The sequence below is a fragment of the Haliotis rubra genome, unplaced genomic scaffold (genome assembly GCF_003918875.1).
Source record: "Haliotis rubra isolate DU_JTF1 unplaced genomic scaffold, ASM391887v1 Scf1, whole genome shotgun sequence".
Lineage (NCBI taxonomy): Eukaryota > Metazoa > Mollusca > Gastropoda > Lepetellida > Haliotidae > Haliotis > Haliotis rubra.
In genome coordinates, this window is record NW_025764891.1 from 1,857,244 (window position 1) to 1,876,373 (window position 19,130).

The 19,130-nt window shown below is 40.0% G+C and overlaps 3 protein-coding genes across 5 annotated transcripts in view; 1 reads left to right on the top strand and 2 right to left on the bottom strand.

Annotated features, from left to right (window-relative positions):
• Positions 1–9,614, bottom strand: part of LOC124265931 (acidic repeat-containing protein-like) — a 36,469-nt gene extending 26,855 nt beyond the window's left edge. Inside the window, exons 1-7 of one of the 3 annotated variants that reach the window (XM_046700849.1) lie at positions 9,456–9,614; positions 8,052–8,104; positions 6,723–6,795; positions 3,400–3,504; positions 1,518–1,657; positions 1,129–1,318; positions 393–477 (exon numbers count right to left, since the gene is read on the bottom strand). In XM_046700849.1, coding sequence (XP_046556805.1) covers positions 393–477; positions 1,129–1,318; positions 1,518–1,657; positions 3,400–3,504; positions 6,723–6,795; positions 8,052–8,104; positions 9,456–9,610 — 801 coding nt within the window. In that variant the 5' untranslated portion in view covers positions 9,611–9,614. Of the gene's footprint in view, positions 1–392; positions 478–1,128; positions 1,319–1,517; positions 1,658–3,375; positions 3,505–5,542; positions 5,671–6,722; positions 6,796–8,051; positions 8,105–9,455 lie in introns of those variants that run through there. The other 2 variants (XM_046700790.1, XM_046700918.1) reach the window with 2 other exon arrangements.
• A 343-nt stretch (positions 9,615–9,957) lies between these two features.
• LOC124265716 lies at positions 9,958–16,428 on the bottom strand. The gene is made up of 4 exons (XM_046700714.1): positions 16,402–16,428; positions 14,483–14,629; positions 13,540–13,657; positions 9,958–12,271 (listed from the first exon to the last, which is right to left on the bottom strand). The coding sequence occupies exons 2-4, from the start codon at positions 14,603–14,605 to the stop codon at positions 9,975–9,977; spliced, it is 2,538 nt and encodes an 845-aa protein (XP_046556670.1). The 5' UTR covers positions 14,606–14,629; positions 16,402–16,428; the 3' UTR covers positions 9,958–9,974.
• Positions 16,429–18,880: 2,452 nt separating this feature from the next.
• The window catches only part of LOC124286914 (amyloid beta precursor protein binding family B member 2-like), a 130,891-nt gene continuing 130,641 nt past the window's right edge, over positions 18,881–19,130 (top strand). Inside the window, 1 exon segment of the mRNA XM_046723402.1 lies at positions 18,881–18,945. Coding sequence (XP_046579358.1) covers positions 18,881–18,945 — 65 coding nt within the window.

The following is a 19,130-nucleotide window of genomic DNA, read 5'->3' on the forward strand; positions in this document are numbered from 1 at the left end:
ACTTAAACACTCATGGTGTGTAATTTGGGTTTGTTCCCCTTTGAACAGTATTTCATTTATTTCACAGAACAGTCAGCTTGATGTAGGACAACAGCCCAACGTGATACAAGTTTCTGGCACACACAAGGGACACAACTCTGCACAGTGAATGGCAACACCTGAGCGCACGGGCCTCTTTCCTCCACAGTATGAGTGAGTGAGTTGGGGTTTACGCTGCTTTTAGCAATATTTCAGCAATATCACAACAAGGGACACCAGAAATGGGCTTCACACATTGTACCCATGTGGGGAATTGAACCTGGGTCTTCGGGGTGACAAGCTTACGCTTTAACCACTAAGCTATCCCATCACCCATGCACAGCGTGAGGTGAAGCAACAAAGTTAGCACAAACCTTCTTATCAAACACAGTTTGGTTGTACAGCTTGTAGAGACGTTGAGTCAGCTCCATCTTGTATTTCTTGAACTGTTTCACGTATCTGAAACACAGGAGTGAGCGAGTTTGGTTTTACATTGCTTTTAGCAACTATCCAGCAATCTCAAGGTGGGGTACACCAGAAATGGGCTTCACACATTGTACCCATGTAATGAATCGAACCCGGGTCTTTGGCATGATGAGCAAACGCTTTAACCACTAGGCTACCCCACCGCCCCCTGAAACACAGAGAGTATTTATAACTAAACATGTTCGGGAATCATGATTAAAATCCTGAGTGGTCAAGACAAAATTGTGGAAAAGGTAAATGAATTGTGCACGTAACAGGACAACTTCTTCCTGTGGACTGTCTTAGGGAGAGGCATCTCAAGGGAAGCAACAAATCTAATTGTCCTTACCAAAGTCAATTATCTACAATTTCGAAGCAAAGAGAATAAGATGGAAGGTTGTATACTTAGTCGAGACTGATCATTGGTCTAAATACTGATGGCCTAATAACTAAGATTGATCCTTGATCTGGCAGAACCATATTCATGTTAACAATTTCACCAAAGTTGAAAACGTCATTTTGGTTTTCTTAAATCATACCTGACACGTCATGTGAATTATTGCTGAAGACTATTTAACACAATACAGTGTCAAGAGGCACATTGGGAGACAAGACTGTCCAATACATTCTCCAGCAACAACTCACGTGGAGGCCTCCGGATGTCTCCTGTGGTCAGGCAGGTTGGAAGTCAGGGATTGGAGGAAGCTACATATTTTCACACGGCTGGCTGAGCTGGTGACACTGGATTCCACCGAGCTGGGGATCCGAGATGATGACACAATCGGAGCTCTGGGAGTCTCGTACTTCCTGTGGACTATCTTTGGTAGAGGTGTCCCTTTGGAAACAACAAACTGTTGTAAAATGGGTGACATGAGAAACCCTGTATTATTATGGGGACTTTGCACCATGGTTTAGAGCCTAGTTTTTACCAAATAGAAACTTTATATGATTTGGGCCTCACAGGAGTATGGATGGTCAACAGTATTCTAGAAGTAGAACATATCTAATTGTTTGTACCAGATGTGTGTACATACTTGCTTTTGCCTTTGTCTCTTGTTTCTGTGATGTCTTTGGTCTATATTCTTCTTCCTCATCGCTGTCATCATAGGTCACATCTCCATCTTCATCAGTCTCGTCAGACTCCTCGTCACTGTTGGTTAGATATTCTGGAATCCTACAAGAGGGGAAACATAGTCGTGAGTTATACTGCATCCCAGGATGGATTGACTGGTTAGAATGAACTGACTGACTGACTGAGTTTGGTTTTACGCCGCTTTTAGCAATATTCCAGCAACATCACGGCGGGGGACACCAGAAATGGGCTTCACACATTGTACCCATGTGGGGATTCGAACCCGGGTCTTCAACGTGACGAGCCAATGCTTTAACCACTAGGCTACCCCACCACCCGGTTAGAATGGAAACAATGATAACATGGTGTTCAGAATACAGCAGTAATGTCAATCAGAGGTACAGATAAGCTGCGTATCTGCATAAATTATGCAAATATTTATGTGAAAACTCAATTCCTATTAAGTCTGTTGCATACAAGTACAGTTGAAATTTTGTAAATACTCTATAATACACACAAAATAGCGAAAATAACTGAGGTATATTGAAAGGTTCTATTTCAGCACATGAACTTGGCAACTTCCAGTCTTTTTGATCCTTTCTCATATTACAGATCAAATATAAAGAACAAACATCTAAACCAACATGTAAACTTTAGTATATTCTTACAATTTTTGGAAAATGGTAAAATACCCACTTGAGTTTGAGTGAGGTGGGTACAATATATTTGGTTACTCAAAGGAAAATTAGGATACCTAATTGACATGAACACCAGCAAGTACATAACTCAATGACCCAAAAAGATATCTGTAGCTCTGATGTTGATGATTATGTGTTTAGAACCTCTTGATTCAAGTACTATTGTTTGCTTAACATCATTTGGAAAGAGTGTTATCAAACCACATTCTACGATGTTGAATTTTGCCGTATGACCATGAGATCCCAACACAGGTAAGGGACACAACTCTGCACAGGAAGATATAACACTTGGAAAGAGTGCTTCGTTGGCCTCCCATTGTGAACAGTGAGTTTGTTTAATGCCATTTTAAAAAAAGCATTACAGTTGTATCAAGGCATGTCACAGCTTAATGTGATAAAAAGTCCGAAGTGATTCAAGACATTTTCCACTTAGGTGCATCCCACCAGCATTGGTAGGGGGCAGAAGGAATCATTTGGAACCTGGAACTAAAGAACCTAGCCATAGGATTCTGGCTCATTTAATGTAAGCAATTTTCAACCACAAACTGCACCCTCTCATCTAAGACAACACCATTCTATGGATAGAGTTCTGCCACCAAGTCAAGTGTCCCTGTGTGATCACCCTGCCCACCCATCATGAACAAGAAGACACTGACACAGTCAAAACCAGAGAATTTACTATGGATTAGTGCTGGCTATCAGTGACAATATATTGATCGAGTTAATTGATGAGAGTTAATCGGTCAATAAACACTGTGCAAGGAGTCAGGAGTGAGTAAAGTTTTACGACGCTTTGGGCAATATTCCAGCAATATCACGGCGGGGGACACAATAAATGAGCTTCACACATTGTGCCCATGTTGGGAATTGAACCCAGGTCTTCCGTGTGACGAGTGAACGCTTTAACCACTAGGCTACCCAGCTGCCCTTATGAGTTGGAAACTGCATCAGTAGTATATGTCTTGATTTAACAAACATAACAAAAAGACACATACTTTCTAAAGCTTAACTTGACATTTCATTTTTATGAATATTCATTAGTTCCCGAGCTCATTGATAATCGCTGATACAAGAGGGATCAATCGAGTGAGTATTTGATCCCCCGCTACTAAGGATGCTAACCTTGCACCAGGTGCTGCAACATACCTCGGTGGCCGCTTCTCCTTCTGAGTGTTGTCCACCTTGAGGTAGAAGACATCGTCCTCTGAGCCACTGCTGACGATGGAGTCATCATTGATAAACTCCTTCATACTGGAACAATAGAAACAGTGTACACAGGTTCACATTTACATGAGGAGACACTCTACCAGTTACACATGCAAAACCCTTGTATTCTTCAGAATAGAAAATCCCTCCCTGCGCTATATTTCACATTCAAGGTTATGTAAGTAAACCCTGTGGAGACTAGGTTAGAACTGGGGCCTGATTCACTAAACTTCTTAGAATTTTCTTAGTTTTTATGCTTAAGTTTCCTTAAGAATTCTTAGCTGAGAATTTTTCTTAAGTAGCAATCCACCAAGCCACTAAGCATAAATCTTAGCTGAGATATTTTAAAATTCTTAGAATTTTCTTAGTGAGAAACGCATGGGATTATGGCTGATAAAGGATGACTTCTTTGAGTGAGAGGTGAAATTTCATTGGAAATGAGACTTACTACAAATTGTATACCATCTTTTGATAATCTAAATGTTCGTGACAACTCTGTTTCTGTGTATTTTTCTAAAATGTTGGTTCTATCGATGAATGCATTGGCGGCCATCTTTGTTTACTTTAAGAAAATTCTTAGTGCTTAAGTAACCTACGGAGGATTCTTAAGTTAAGAAAAAATCTTAAAGGTCACATGCAACCAAAAAATCAAACATAATTAAAACACAATTATCACTTCTTCATGACATATAATATGCATTGCTGATTATGAAAAAACAAATAAACAAAATTATAAGCGTATAATCGCAAATCAAAAGTGCAATATTTTGTACTTGGGTTTACCTCCCTCGAAACGAAGCAGCCGGGATACCGAGCCCAGTCAGAGCGGGTGGGTGTGCACTCAAGTGTAACGGCTGGTTCATTAGCAGATGCCGCCTATCCCGGCTCATTGTGTGTGTATATATATAGATGTTGGGTTTTGTAAATACATGCTCATTTTATGTGTATAACATTTTGCAATCAACAGACATCATAACATGTCATGTGTTCAAGTATCACACCTGCCTGTCTGTGTAATTACATAATGTGACAGAGACCGAACTCGGGCCATAAATCAATGCGTTTTGTTTATGGTGTATAGCCTGATTGGTGTTAAGTTCAAATTGCATGTGGTCAGTGATCGCAGTTGTGTATTGAATATTGTCATTAGCAGACAGGCAGGCAGACACACAGGTGTCAATAAAACAAGACATTGAGTTTTGTCTGTGACAGCGACATATCTATATCACAGTTAGAAATTGTGTCAACGCTAAATAATGACATTGCTTTTAAGTATCGAACTGAGAAAGTGACTAGGTAAGAAGAAAGTGTGGTGAAATAGACAAATGAAATTATATAAACAGTTAATTTACTGTCATAACATATAAAAGCTCGCGCCTCGTGAGATATCAACAAAACATTAGGAAAATAGCTCACACCAGAGCCTTCACCGAGTATTCACCAGACAGCCCGCTTCCAAGTTGCGTGAACCTATTTCACTGCGCACGTGCTGTGAGCGTTGTCCAGCCTGTTGAAACCCGTATTCCCCAGAAAAGTCTGGGGAAAATTAGTGAAACGTTTGAACTCCGATTTCGCGCGTTTTTTTTCATCGCGTTATTTTTCAACTTTATAAGTTGAATTTGCATTTTTGACGCTTTGTTTCGGTAAGTTCATACCGAAAGGTATCAGAATCTGCAAAGTTGTGTTTTACGTTGCATGTGACCTTTAAGCACTAAGAGGTTTGATGAATATTGCTTAAGCAAAAATCTTAGTTTTAGATAAGTTGCTATGGAAACTTAGAATTCTTAGTAGAACTAAGAATTCTTAAGGGTTAAGAATATTCTAAGAAGTTTAGTGAATCCGGCTCCTGGTCCCTAACAACGACCTATGGTGACCCAATTTGATGGATCAGGTGGTCAGAGTTAGCGACTTAGTTGACTGAGTATAATCGTATTATCAATCATAAGATCATAATTTGAATAACTGGTGTGTCTGGTCTGGTCTGGACTGAAACATTTCAAAACTGCCATCATATTAAATGATTCTGCAAAGCGTAGCGTTAATCAAGTTTATGTTAAAAAATAACGAATGGTGGTCCACTGACTTGGATGGAGGTACTCTCAGCAGACTTGGAGAATCAAGATTCCTGTAATTGGCTGCCTATAGAAAACGATGTACTGGGGAAGTCTGGTTATAGGTTTGTTTACTGTCTTCAAAAGTGATATGCTTTTTGTGTGTTAAGAGGGCAATGAAATGTACTCTAATCCCCTGACTGGGAAAAAATGTCATGCTTGTCCATGGTCTACTGCACACCATAAGTCGTCTACACATACAATGACAATGGTGAACCACTGCACGACATCCAGAAGCTGCTTATAAATGCATGCTGAGGAGGCTGTTGGCATACCGGGGCCTGTTTGACAAAGTAATCATTGAGCTAGGAGAGTCACAAGTCTATGTTAAATAAAGTACAGTGATTACTTGCTGAACATGGCTCTGGTCTGTGTCTTGCAACATAAAGAGACCTATAATTTAGATGTACTTTAGTCTGAGAATCAACCAACCCTAAAGAAAGAAGAGAACTTGTTTATTTTCCCTGCTGAGTCCAAAACAACACATACATGCAATACATTCAGACTGAGCCGAGATCGATGATGTCATCATAATAATGTTTTGAAAACGAAAGGTTAAATGCTTGAGCATCAGTTCCATTCCAGTTTTTACCCCACCTACAGACCAGGGCCTCCTTTCACAAAGCACTAAGGTGATTGTAAGTCACTAAAGTGACCTCAGTGCAATGTTAGAGAATGGGAGATAAGATTAACCTTAGTAGAAGGTTGCTTCGTGAAAGGAGCCCCAGGATTTTGTCTTCTAAAAGAAAGTTGTAAACAGGGAATAACAAAATGCATGGCCTTCCCATGCTTATAGACACAACTTACACAGTAATCATACAGAAATCTGAGGGCCTCTTATTAAATGTGGTGGTGAAACGTGTTTGGAAGTACCACTATTTGGTGCAGTAGTGATTTGTGGGGTGCTTCAATCACTTTATCGACACGAATCACTGACAAAACACAGTAATTATTCATAATTAAGTCATCCATCCATCCTCCCAAAATCCATCCATCCACCCGCCCTCCATCATTTGTCTGTCCACCCATCCATCCACCCACCTGTCCATCCATCCATCTATCTATCCCTCCGCAGCAAATCTCAAAGACCTAAAGACCTCTCCTTATTTCCAATACTGCTGAATGTACAGACTGAAAATATCCATTTCTTACCTGTCTGAATCTGAGGTTTCTGAGGACACTTTTGTTTTCTTGGTCATCTTTTGGCTTTTCATTTTCTTGAAAACTGTAAACAGAATATGTTGTTTATTCCTCAAAACCATGAGTTACCTTAGAAACAGTTTTGTCTTCAGCAACCCATGCTTGTCGTAAAAGGCGATCATTTACAGACCGCTGCCATACATTGCTGAGTTGAGCGTTAAACACCAACCAACCAAGAAACAGTTTTGTCTTCAACAGCTATATTCGTATTATTCTATATTGATTCATATTCTTATAAGAGGAATAATATTTGATCCACAAAAGTCTGTATAAGTTTAAAGCATACCCAGTAGAAGTTATTTATTTTGATTATCTCAGGTTTATGTCAATGAGAAATGAGCATTAATCTTTTCAGCAAATGCGTGTCCTGGCCACCTAATGTATTAGTGACACTAAAATAAGTCAAAATGCTGATTAAAGCAAGGTTAAGCTTTAAAATATTTGAAATATTTTCTAGCATTCGATAAGGTGATTGATGCAAGCAATTTAATATGGCAAAAACTTTATCTCATAATATTTTCTAAAATCATCAGTTTTCTTCATTTTAGCAACACAAGTTCAATAAAAACAACTTCATATGTCTGTTCATTTAGCATTTGCCTTTTTCCCACCATTTTTGTTTAGAAAAAGAATCATTCCTCATGTATGGGTGCTAAGTTTATGGAGGCACTTCCCAAGTTCTATATGGACCAAGGCAAGTTAAAACTAATCCAGGTTAGAATGGGTCTTCAGCAAATCATTCTTGTCGTAAGAGGTGACAAGCGGGATCGGGTGGTCAGGCTCGCTGGCTTGGTTGACACATGTCATTGTATAGCAATTGCGTAGATCAATACTCATGCTGTTGATCACTGGATTGTCTAGTCCAGGCTCGATTATCACAGACTGATGCCATATAGCTGGAATATTGCAGGGTGAGGCATTCAACAACAAACAAACACACAAACTAAAACTAAACACAGAACTGGCTCATTCCAGAAAGCAACTGAAGCATGACAACAGTGAAAAGTCCATGTAAACCTATGGGAGCTACATTCATCTCAGCACTTTGTTAAGGAATTGAAAATTTTATAATAAATTGTATATTTATATACTTATCCTATCTCGCGGTATGCACCATCTCTCTCTTCTACGACCATGTGTGGAAACGTGCTGTCAGCTAAGTTGAGACAAATCCACACATGGTCGTAGAAGAGAGAGATGGTGCATACCGTGAGATAGGATAAGTTTAAAATTAGATCCTAGTGTCCCAATCCCCAGGAATTCTACTACAAGACAACTCACAGTTCTCAAGGTCTTCTTCCTCCTCACTTGACTTCCCTGAAGCTCTGCTTGGTCTGTGGACAGAAGGATGTTCCTGTCTGACTGTGACATGTAATTATGGTCATACTGTTTCTAAATTTTCTGATATTATGAACATATCAACATGAACATATCATGATCATTTATCATGCATATTCATTTAATCCCCCAAAATCTGAAATACTAAAATAAGAACAAAAGTATGAAGAGCAGTTAGGTTTTTTATTCTACTCACCAGAAATTCATTTTACATTACTATCAATACAAACAAAATCTCTAAAATGTAATGATCAAATTTGTTGAAAATGATTGTCAAATATGCTGTTTATCTGCTCCTATAAGTTCTAAACAAAACACACCCAAGAGAATCCTCTATAATCTCCAGGGTATGCATTCCGATAATTCTCCACTACACCCTGGATGCATCTACGGCTCGAGCCGATGATTTTATCACCTCCCTTTGCTGGCTCCACATTCTCACAGTAGCCAATCAGATAAGCCGCCGTTACAACCAAGCTTGCCAGTGTCAACAAAGATAGCAGTCGCAGTTTGTTCGCAGTGCGACTCAGATATGGGGGAAAAACATCCAGACAATTTGACAGGTCTGAAATCTTAAAATAATATATGCTCCTTTATGTGCTTTATTTGCTAGAACTCCTTTTACCTCTTTCAGAGTACCTCTGCAACAATATATTATTGTGTTGCCAAGTTTAATCGGTTAGATAATTTAAAAAGCGAAAGTGAGTTGTGATTGGTACGCTCAACTTCCCACCATAGACACCTGATTTGATAAAAAGCTCACCAAGGGAGGTAATAAAATCATCGGCTCGAGCCGTAGATGCATCCAAGGTATAGTGGGATTTATCGGAACGTATACCCTGGAGATTATCGAGGATGACCTATCATGATATATATAGGTTATTTAGTGGTTGTAGTTAAATAGCTTGTTTATCTCATGGGTCATCCTCGATAATCTCCAAAAATTAGAAATGAAGAGAAATAAAGAGTTTGATCTGGGCCTGCATCTTCTGAAGTCTGTTGGACCTGGCAGCCATTCTAAACTATTTTAAACACTGCTCATATACCACACTCAAAAGATTTCTTGCTAAGTTTCCTTGATATGAGAATAGTACTATTGTATTCTAGAGGAGTTTTTGCTAAAACTATCTCATTTATGCTTTAAATAAAATTAGTAAGGCAAGTAGGGCAAGTTGAGCAGTCATATTAATCTCAGCAACAACTCCAATGAGCTTTTTTTAACACGTTCAGCTCATATAGAAAGGTTGGATAAACTAATTTTAGTTTAATGTTGCATTTGTTAGCCCAGAATATATGATGTTGTCTTGGTTAGCAGATAAGTAAAGATGGTTGTGAATATGATCTTACCTCCATGCTGTTGCATTTCCCACAGTGACACAATATCTGTCATCCTGGTCAGGGCTGACATCTAGGTCTGGGAGTGAGTCGTTAGGACTCTGGCTCACAGACTTCTTCTCCATCACTCTCTTCCCCTTCTTCTCCTTAGCCCTATTCACCAACATTTCATAGTCCTCAGATGAGCTGTCTGAAGAAATCTCTTCTTTTGGTTGAGTCTTTATATTATCAGATTTGTTTGACTTACATATTTTGGATGTTTCAGGCACATGAATGCTATGGAATTCATCAGAATCACTATCCGAATCACCATCTGAAAGAGGAACTTTTCCATTCTTCTCTTGGAATGGACTTTCTTGCTTTTCTGGGGCTGGAGAATCTGGAACAGCTGCCTCCCCTTCATCTGAAAATAGATTCTCTTCACTTGCCTGAAGAGCCAGTCTATTCTCATATACAGGTGGTTGGGAGTCAGGCACCCCTGTCTCCCCACCTGAAAATAAATCCTTATTTGCCTGTTCATTCAGTCCAGAGTCATTTAGGGGTGGGGGAATCTGGGACAGTAAAACTTGATTTACAGTTTTCCTTCGAAGTGCCACACTTTGACGTCACTCTTGAATGATCATCTAACCTCTTGGGAGACTCTGTACCATAGTCAGGTGATGAGTAGCCGGTCTGGTACAGCTCATTCTTCCCAGGGTGCTCATCTGTGCTGCATGACGAAGAAGACGACACTTTCTTCACAGGTCTGTTCTTCTTCAAAGACAATTTCAACCGTCTGCTTGGTGTTTCAACCGGCATGCCCGTCACACTGTTAGCTTCCTTACAACCTACCTTACTCCCAAACGACATTTGTTTTAGATTTTCTACAATGTTTTCTACGGCCATACTGTCTTTGTGGGCTGGTTTTACAGCCTTGTCCTGAGCTTCTAACTCTTGATGTCTTTTATGGAAGGACTCACTGCTGGTGGATCTACCGACACCTCCCACTGAAGATGTGCTGTCATCCTGTCCACTAATGATAATATCAGAGAAATGCCTTTCGGTGCAACTCTTCCTCACCTGAGCAACAATATCTGCAGTCTTAGCATCTCTGCTATCACCGTCAGCTAATTTCGGTTCCATTCTGCCACTTTTTGACAATTTCTCATCTAAATTATCAGCTGATGGATTGACATCTTTCTCACTCTCAACCTGATTTCCATCCTTCCCACTAGAGACTTTGAGACTAGAATTACCTGTGTTTGATCCAAACAGGTTAATTTTCTTCAACACATTGTCCATCAATCGTCCTGACTGGGAATTGGGTGTATTGTTGAACCGTTTCACAGACATTCGTAACTTTTCATAAGTTGCTGACTTCAGTTCAGCCAGAGTTGGAGTTCCACTGCTGGAGGTCTTCAACAAACAAGGCTGACTCCCTACTTGATGATTACTTGGAGGGAAGTATGGGCTTGTACATGCTCCATCAGCGCTGGCCGCCGCAGTCTGTGTGCGCGGTGTAACAACATCAGCATCATCCTCAGTCTGAGATATGTTAAGATCAGTCTGAACACACTGGTCAGAAACTTCATAAAACGATCCTTCAGATTCGCCTGGACTCTCACTGTCTCCAATGTGAATCACATGTTTTTCGGTTAGCACCTTTCCCTCTGAATCCGATGGTGATGATTCACAAATTATATCATGTTCCTTTTCCGACCCATCCTCAGATTCACTCTCAACGCTGCTGTCTCCTCCATCATCATCATGGCTCAATCCATGCTGGAGCCCCTTGAGTCTGTCACACAGATCTGTGACTCCAAGGTTGTTATCAATAACAGTAGCAGCACCATCACCAAAATCACTGTCACTATTGCCGCCTTCATCCGAACTCCCTGAATCAATGACCTTGACACCATGACCCACGGCATCCACCTGTCCATCATCAAGGTCTGTCTGTGCACAGGCATCCTCAACTTCATAATACGACCCCTCACTCTCATCAGTCCCTACATCAGATACCTCCCTATATCTCATTCCTAAGTCTCCACTCTGATGATTGCCGACAGGTTCCATGCCTGTGTTTTCCTGTACGGAACCACATACCTGAGCATCCAGACATTGCTTCATCCTTGTTTGTGTCTGGAGCATAAGTTTCGACGCTTCATCTTCAGACTCCTTGATTGGATCATCTTCATCTCCATGTTCAGATTTACATTTAACAGGCTCACTACCCACAGGGCTCTCCTCTAGTACACTGTAGTACTCCTCCTTATCTTCCTCAGTGATGCTCTCACCCACAACAGAGTAATAGTTCTCGGTGGAGGAATCCAGCTGCTTCCTCTTCAGCTCATTTGCACTGACGCTGTTGCGAATACGGATCAGTGTTTTGTCGGTTCGGAAATACCTTGCTCCATCAGATGGCCTGCCTTCCAGCTTATTGAATGAGCTTTGGTCATGAACAACACTAGAATCACAACTCTCACTGGACATGAAACTGTCCTGAAGTCTATACAGACTAAGACTCTCGCGGCTGTGGATTCGAGTTGATTCTACAAGCGGTACACCAATGTCCTCTAACAGTGATGGCATTTCTGAAAACACGTCAGAATTCTCAGAATTGCCACCAGAGAGTCTCAGGCTGCTTTCATTCTTAGGTTCATTACATTTCAGTGGACTCTCGGAGGCTTTTGAAGATTTCTTCTTCTTCTTGATCTCTCTTGTGAGGTCAGTACAAGCCTTGGATGCCTTGAGAGGATATCCATCACCACTCTCCTGTGAAGCACTGTTCTCAGTAACAGCTTTGTATGCTTTCTTTTTAGCCCTCTTCATTCTTTCCTTGGTCGATTCTGTGAATAATTCAAACCAAAACATATATGGCCGTCTGAAGGTAATGTATGTTTTAGAGTAAAACTATTTTCTTACATTTATCCTGACCCTAAAGTACCCCCTCCCCAAAACCATCCCCACTCTTCACTAAGCTTGGTTTTATTGGAACTTGAAAATGGAAAGAGTAATGGTCACTGGCTAGTGAGGGGTCCAGTTAGGTGAGATATTTTCACTGTTCATGGGGAATATAACCCAGATGTTTCCACTGTATCTCGGGTTGAGGGAGAGAGAAGCAAATAGTGTGAGTCACAATAAGGTAACATATAAACTCTTTGGTTCAGCCACCTGTACAATTCTCAACATACCCAGAATATAGCTTGGCCATTTGCCATGTGGAAATCCTGTGAAAATGTGTTATACTTGACACTTAGCGCTGAAGGAGTATCTTCTCTGAACACCTCAAATCCTTAGAACATCACATTAATAAACATGACAGGCCTTAAAGAGAAATGTCTCTTCGTACAACTGTGTCTTCGAATAACAAAAGAAATGGAGGTCAGATGTGGCACAAATTATTTCCGAAGTCATCCCTTGCAATACTTCACATGATAATGTCACAATACAGAACATGATATCGTGACTTCAAATGTTATCCAAACAATTCAACATTTCTTCTTGTATGTGTCTAGCTTCCATCTAGATGAAGCATTTACCCTACACAATAACATTTTACTCAATATTTTTTTCAAAGCCAGAAAGAAGTAGCAATAAATGATTCATAATCATTTTGTGATATACAATAATTATGCAATAAAAAGAATAAAAAGAAGATGTAACCCAGAAAAATCTCTATGTTCAATAATTACGCAATCAACTCAGCAGGGTCAAGAACCCACACATCTTTAATTTAGATTGGGCAGTCAAAGTTGGATCAGGATTTCACTGAACCTTCAGTGGAAGTGCCCTCACAGTTGGATCAGTATTACAGAAAAAGATCTCATTAAATGACACTGCACATAAGCTTTTCTGTGTAGTAAAATTCAAAAGATTGAAAGAAAAGGTGAAAAATAAACATTACAAGAAGAGTGAGTGAGTTTAGTGTTACGTCGGTTTTAACAATATTCTAGCAATATCACGACAGGGGACACCAAAAATGGGCTTCACACACTGTACCCATGTGGGGAATGGAACCTTGGATTTCAACATGACGAGCGGACGCTTTAACCACTAGGCTACCCCACCACCTCCATTACAAGAAGAAGAGGATAAACAAAAAAGGAAAATATACCATTTTTGGCATCACCATGTTTGTTTGCAACCCTCTTCTCCCCCTGGTTTTCCTTGTTGCCTCCGTCTTCAGACTTCACTCTGCTCCTGGTGCCTTTCTTCTTGCTGCTCTTGGTTAACTGAAACCATCACCATCATCATCATCATCATCATCATGATGAACGTGATCAGAAAGAACACTGGTTGATAGCATGAGCAGCAATCCATATCTATAGGGAAAATTGACAAACAAAATGTAGCTCCTCATAATACATGGCTACTGGGGATACTGAACATCTGCAGTATTCATTAATTATAATTCTGTCTTGGCAGTAGGTAAGTGGTATAAGCATTCACGCATCATGCTGAATGTGCAGGTTCGAATCCTCTAATGGGTACAATGTGTGAAGCAGATTGTTGGTCTCCCCTCCCATATTGCTATAACATTATTATCCTGAGCAGTGAGTGCTAATTATTAATTCTGTCTTGGCAGCAGGGAAGTGGTTTAAGCAATCACGCATCATGCTGAATGTGCAGGCTTAAATCCCTAAATGGGTACAATGTGTGAAGCACATTTCTAGTGTTGCCTGCCATATTTCAATAATACCCACTTTTTATGACATCTTCACTGTCCATATCACAGATCAGTGCCCATTCTACAGTGCTGGTCTGCTATACCAGACTCCATGCCTACTTACACATTGTAGGTCACTGCGACCCAGGTGATATAGGAGTGTAACATGTTATATTTGAGAATACACTTTCTTAGTAACGTACAGATTCTAGTATTTTGGGGGTTCAGTCACCCATCTGGGATTCGAACCCACACAGTCAGAGTCAAGCACCTAATCGTCAGCACACAAAGTCAGCGGCCTAACCCATTTAGGTTTGTGGAATGCAGTAGACAAGCAGCCGAAACTGAGAACAGGATTGATACTGATGCTGTTATTAATCATTTTCCTTACACTCTTCAAGGCAGTATCAATGTCTTTGTGCTGGAACCAGCCCAGTTTTTCTCCCATCTTTTGGAACAGTAGCTCCACATCTTGATTTCTGCCCTTTGATGGTGTACTCAAACCTTCTGCCATCTTCAGTCTTGAATAGCTCTAGCACTGAAAACAAAAACCACACACAGCTTCAAAGATACTGTGCATGGAATAGACAACATAGAACCAGCACTGTAGTAGTTGGTGGACCCCCGCTCCATTTGTGATTAAATATACTATACTAGAGAGGAAGCAACAAATTTCATTTGTAGAATTGTTGAAGATGCTGCTAATCAGTCCTACCAAGCAAAATAACTTGGCGATACATGTTCAAATTCAAGTCTCAAAGTATCTTTTCTCTCCTGAAACAGTAGTGGCACCAACAATGACAAAAAAGTGGCATCTGTTTTTAAGGGAAACAAAACCTCAACTTTGAAAGCCTCGAAATATGGGTTGGTTGTTTTTTCGCAGAAAATAGAAATTTGCTTATTATCGTCTATAACTTAGACAGGGTTTACTTGTGTTCAGCGCAATTCACATGGCACAGTGCAAAGCAACCCCTATCTGGTGATCAAGGAATGAGAAGCTATGGTAACAAAGGGTACATAATAAAGAGTTATAGTCAAACTGACACATTTTTATTAGTGGGTTGCTGACACCAATTAGCATACAGTGATTATGAAGGCTAATAACCCATGAAGGTCCGGGTTAGAATTGATCTTCAGTGACCCATGCTTGTCGTAAGAGGCGACTAACAGGATTTGGTGGTCAGGCTCGCTGACTCAGTTGACACATGTCATCGTATCCCAATTGCATAGATCGATGCTCATGCTGTTGATCCCTGGATTGTGTGGTCCAGACTGGATTATTTACATACTGCCGCCATATGGCTGGAATATTGCTGAGTGCGGCATAAAACTAAACTCACTCACTCACTAATTAAAATGGGAGCTGGACTTTAGAAGTTTCCCTTTAATGGAAGCCGAGGAAACAAAGACAAGAATTCCGAATTCCTTCTCAGTATGGGACAAAAGGAGGCGGCACTTATGCTTGAATATGTTCTGATAGTTTGTTTCTGAAAAAAAACATTCCTTAAAACACACTGTTAATCTGATATTCTGACAAAATGAATCGGAGATTTACCCATTAACATTGCTATAGACTTATTGAAGTTCCATTTACAGCATGTATGGGGCGAAAGCCCAAGGTCATTTAGAATTCATAGCATCTTCGCACGTTTAAGGGATGCAACTCTGCACAGCGAAACGTGAACAAAAAGAAGGGCCTCTGGAGGCTGCAGAACCTGGACAAAAACATTTGACAACACAAATTTGTCTAAATATTTTCGCTCATTCTGGTTTTACAGGGAAAACACAGTCCCTACTCCAAAATAATGTTGCAACTACTGACCTAAGTACAGTATGTCGAGTGTGTGTTGTCAAAAACAGATCTAGTATCATCTACCAGAACCTGGTCTCTCACTCTAGTCTGTGCCCTGTGGTGTAAATATATTCTTATTTTCACGTGGGGAAACATATGAAATTCGCCAATAACTCTGGCAAATCGGATTGTATTAAGCCCTACTTCCATCAGTGACAATGTCATGTCAAAATGACATGCATTACGACCGTTCGGTCACACAGTGACTGAGATTACTGTCCACTGTTGTGCAATGAAAACGTGAAAGCAACGTGATCGTTGATACGTCGAGGATAAAAGCAAATACAAAATTAATGTGCAGTCAACACAGAGTATAGAAAATGCATCTATTTCAAACAGCGGGATATTGGGCATTCCTATGTTTGACTGTTGTCCAAATTGATTTGGGATTTCTAATCGGGAGGGAAAGACGATCTCATAAAGCCTCGTACAAGATTGTTTACAAAAATTCAAAATACCCGCGCCATCTTTGATTTTGCCCGGAACTCTGGGGCATATGCAAATTAGCAGGTGCGCACTAAAATAAACAACAAACAGTTGTTCTTTTATACATCGATATGCTTGTAAGGCTTTAGAATAATATAGCAAATGATTGGTTGTAACATCAATTAATATGTAACTAAAAAAACGCTTGAGTCGGAAAACGTCGCTTTTTGTAGATTATACTTTCCAATAGACTAGTGTTCACAGACGCGAAATGTACCACACTGACATTGATCAGATAATCACCAATGTGGGTCATGTACTTTCGTCTTACGATGGAACACTATATTATAATTTACGTTTTGGCGCGAAAAAAGCAATTACAAAAACATTGTTAATAACACACTTTCCAGCTAAAAGAAGGAGTGAGTCAAAACATATTTTGTTCCATTATAGCTACGCAAGACCATTCTTGCACTGGCTTTAGTAACAGGTACAATATGAGTGACACTTTGAACAGCATTTCATTTTCTACATACACTCTGGCATCAAATATGACTGCAAGTACACTTGGTGTCCACACTGGAGTATTAAGGCCCATGTGACATTTGCCACCCATGTCAAACCCCAGAGCATGCGGATGGTGACGATAAACCTTGAATGATAATCAGTGCAAAAATCTGAGATTCGAACATATGGCCGTTGTATTCTGCCACGATTAAGGAACTCCACTCTGCATAGCGAATCGCGAAGACATGAAAATGCAAATGAATGACTGAATGAATGAGATTTCGTTAGTATGTTTCCCACCAGATGATATGTCTTACCTGCTCTCTCTCTCTCTCTCTCTCTCTCTCTCTCTCTCTCTCTCTCTCTCTCTCTCTCTCTCTCTCTCTCTCTCTCTCTCTCTCTCTCTCTCTGTGTGTGTGTGTGTGTGTGTGTGTGTGTGTGTGTGTGTGTGTGATGAAGTATTTCCTGCCTTGTGTATAGGGTACCAGTCGAATTGCCCCAGCGACAAAACGCCCCAGCAAATCTGTGTATATAACATACAGTACAACCAGAAATTATTGACAATTTAAAGATTGAATTTGTTAAAAATATGTCACTCATTACTCACGTATTAAATGTGAATATTAGCAGAACATAACTCCAGATTCAAAGACAGGTGAACAGTTAGTAACACATATATGCCACCCCACACGTTAAATTTCGGACTGTACTTTGGGCGCTGATACAAAGGTTTTTCAGTTTGTTTGGTCCAGAATTTCAGTGTATTAGGAAACAGCTATACAGAACTTTCATCTGAGGTTATCACATAAGCACCAGTTCAACCTTCGCTCCTTTTGTTCAGGTTTCATGATCGGTGATGGAATTCCTCGACTTTTCTGCCAACCCATTGCATGCAGCTCAGTTCTAATTGTCTCCTTACAGACAGCCACAGTTCCTCTATCAATAATATCCAGCCTTAAGTTTTCTAAACTCCTTCGTTTGTTTTTACAGACAAGAATACCAAGCTGCCTCCTGTCACCGACAGTCAATTTTCTGGGCCTACCTGCACCTCCCTGGTGCTCAATGCCATATCCATTTGCAATAGTTTTCAAAACACGATAAACAGTGGACAAAGGGATGCCTGTTCTATTTGCAATCACTTTAGCTGATCTGATGTCCTTGTTATAATACTCTAAAATCAACTTCCTCTTCTCTAAATCATCCATACTGAGGATCACTGAAAATGTCGTCTGCTAGCAAGTAAACAAAGGGGGATAACTCTTCTCAAACTAATGAAAAAGGATTAACGGGGTTGTCTCTCTTGAATGAAACCAAGCACTTGATAGCTGGTCAAGGTTGTTTATACTAGAAATCCAATTAAACATATTCCTAAAATTCTCAATTATTTATTTCTTTCATACTATATATACCATGATGTGTTTCCTACTAGGTATATATTTGTCATGATATGTTTCCTACTTTGCATATATTTGTCATGATGTTTCCTACTTTGCATGTATTTGCCATGATGTGTTTCCTACTTTGCATGTATTTGCCATGATATGTTTCCTACTTTGCATGTATTTGCCATGATATGTTTCCTACTTTGCATGTATTTGCCATGATGTGTTTCCTACTTTGCATGATATTTGCCATGCATATATGTGTTTCCTACTTTGCATATATTTGCATGTATGTATTTGCCATGATGTGTTTCCTACTTTGCATGTATTTGCCATGATGTGTTTCCTACTTTGCATGTATTTGCCATGATATGTTTCCTACTTTGCATATATTTGTCATGATATGTTTCCTACTTTGCATATATTTGTCATGATATGTTTCCTACTTTGCATGTATTTGCCATGATATATTTCCTGCTTTGCCTATATTTGCCATGTTTCCTGCATTGTGTATATTGTTTCCTGCCTTGTATGAACTTGGTGGAACAATTTTTCAAACTAATCGTTAGAGCACCACCGGTATATACGTTGCCTATCTAGCTAGTGATTAGGTGTGTACAATATGAAAATATTCGCTGCGCAGGTGCCCTTTCAACCGGAAGCACAGCGCTGGTTAAATCCGAGAAGGTGAGTACATAATTTATCAGGTGTGAGTGAATATTTTGACAATTTGAGCATATTTTAGTTCAACATGTGTGACAATATACTCTTTATAATCAACCAGACTGGCCGAACAGACTACTGGCCTGATGATAATTGAAATATCAACGTTAAAACCAGTTAGAATTTTTTGACAGTTGAAGTGGGACGGG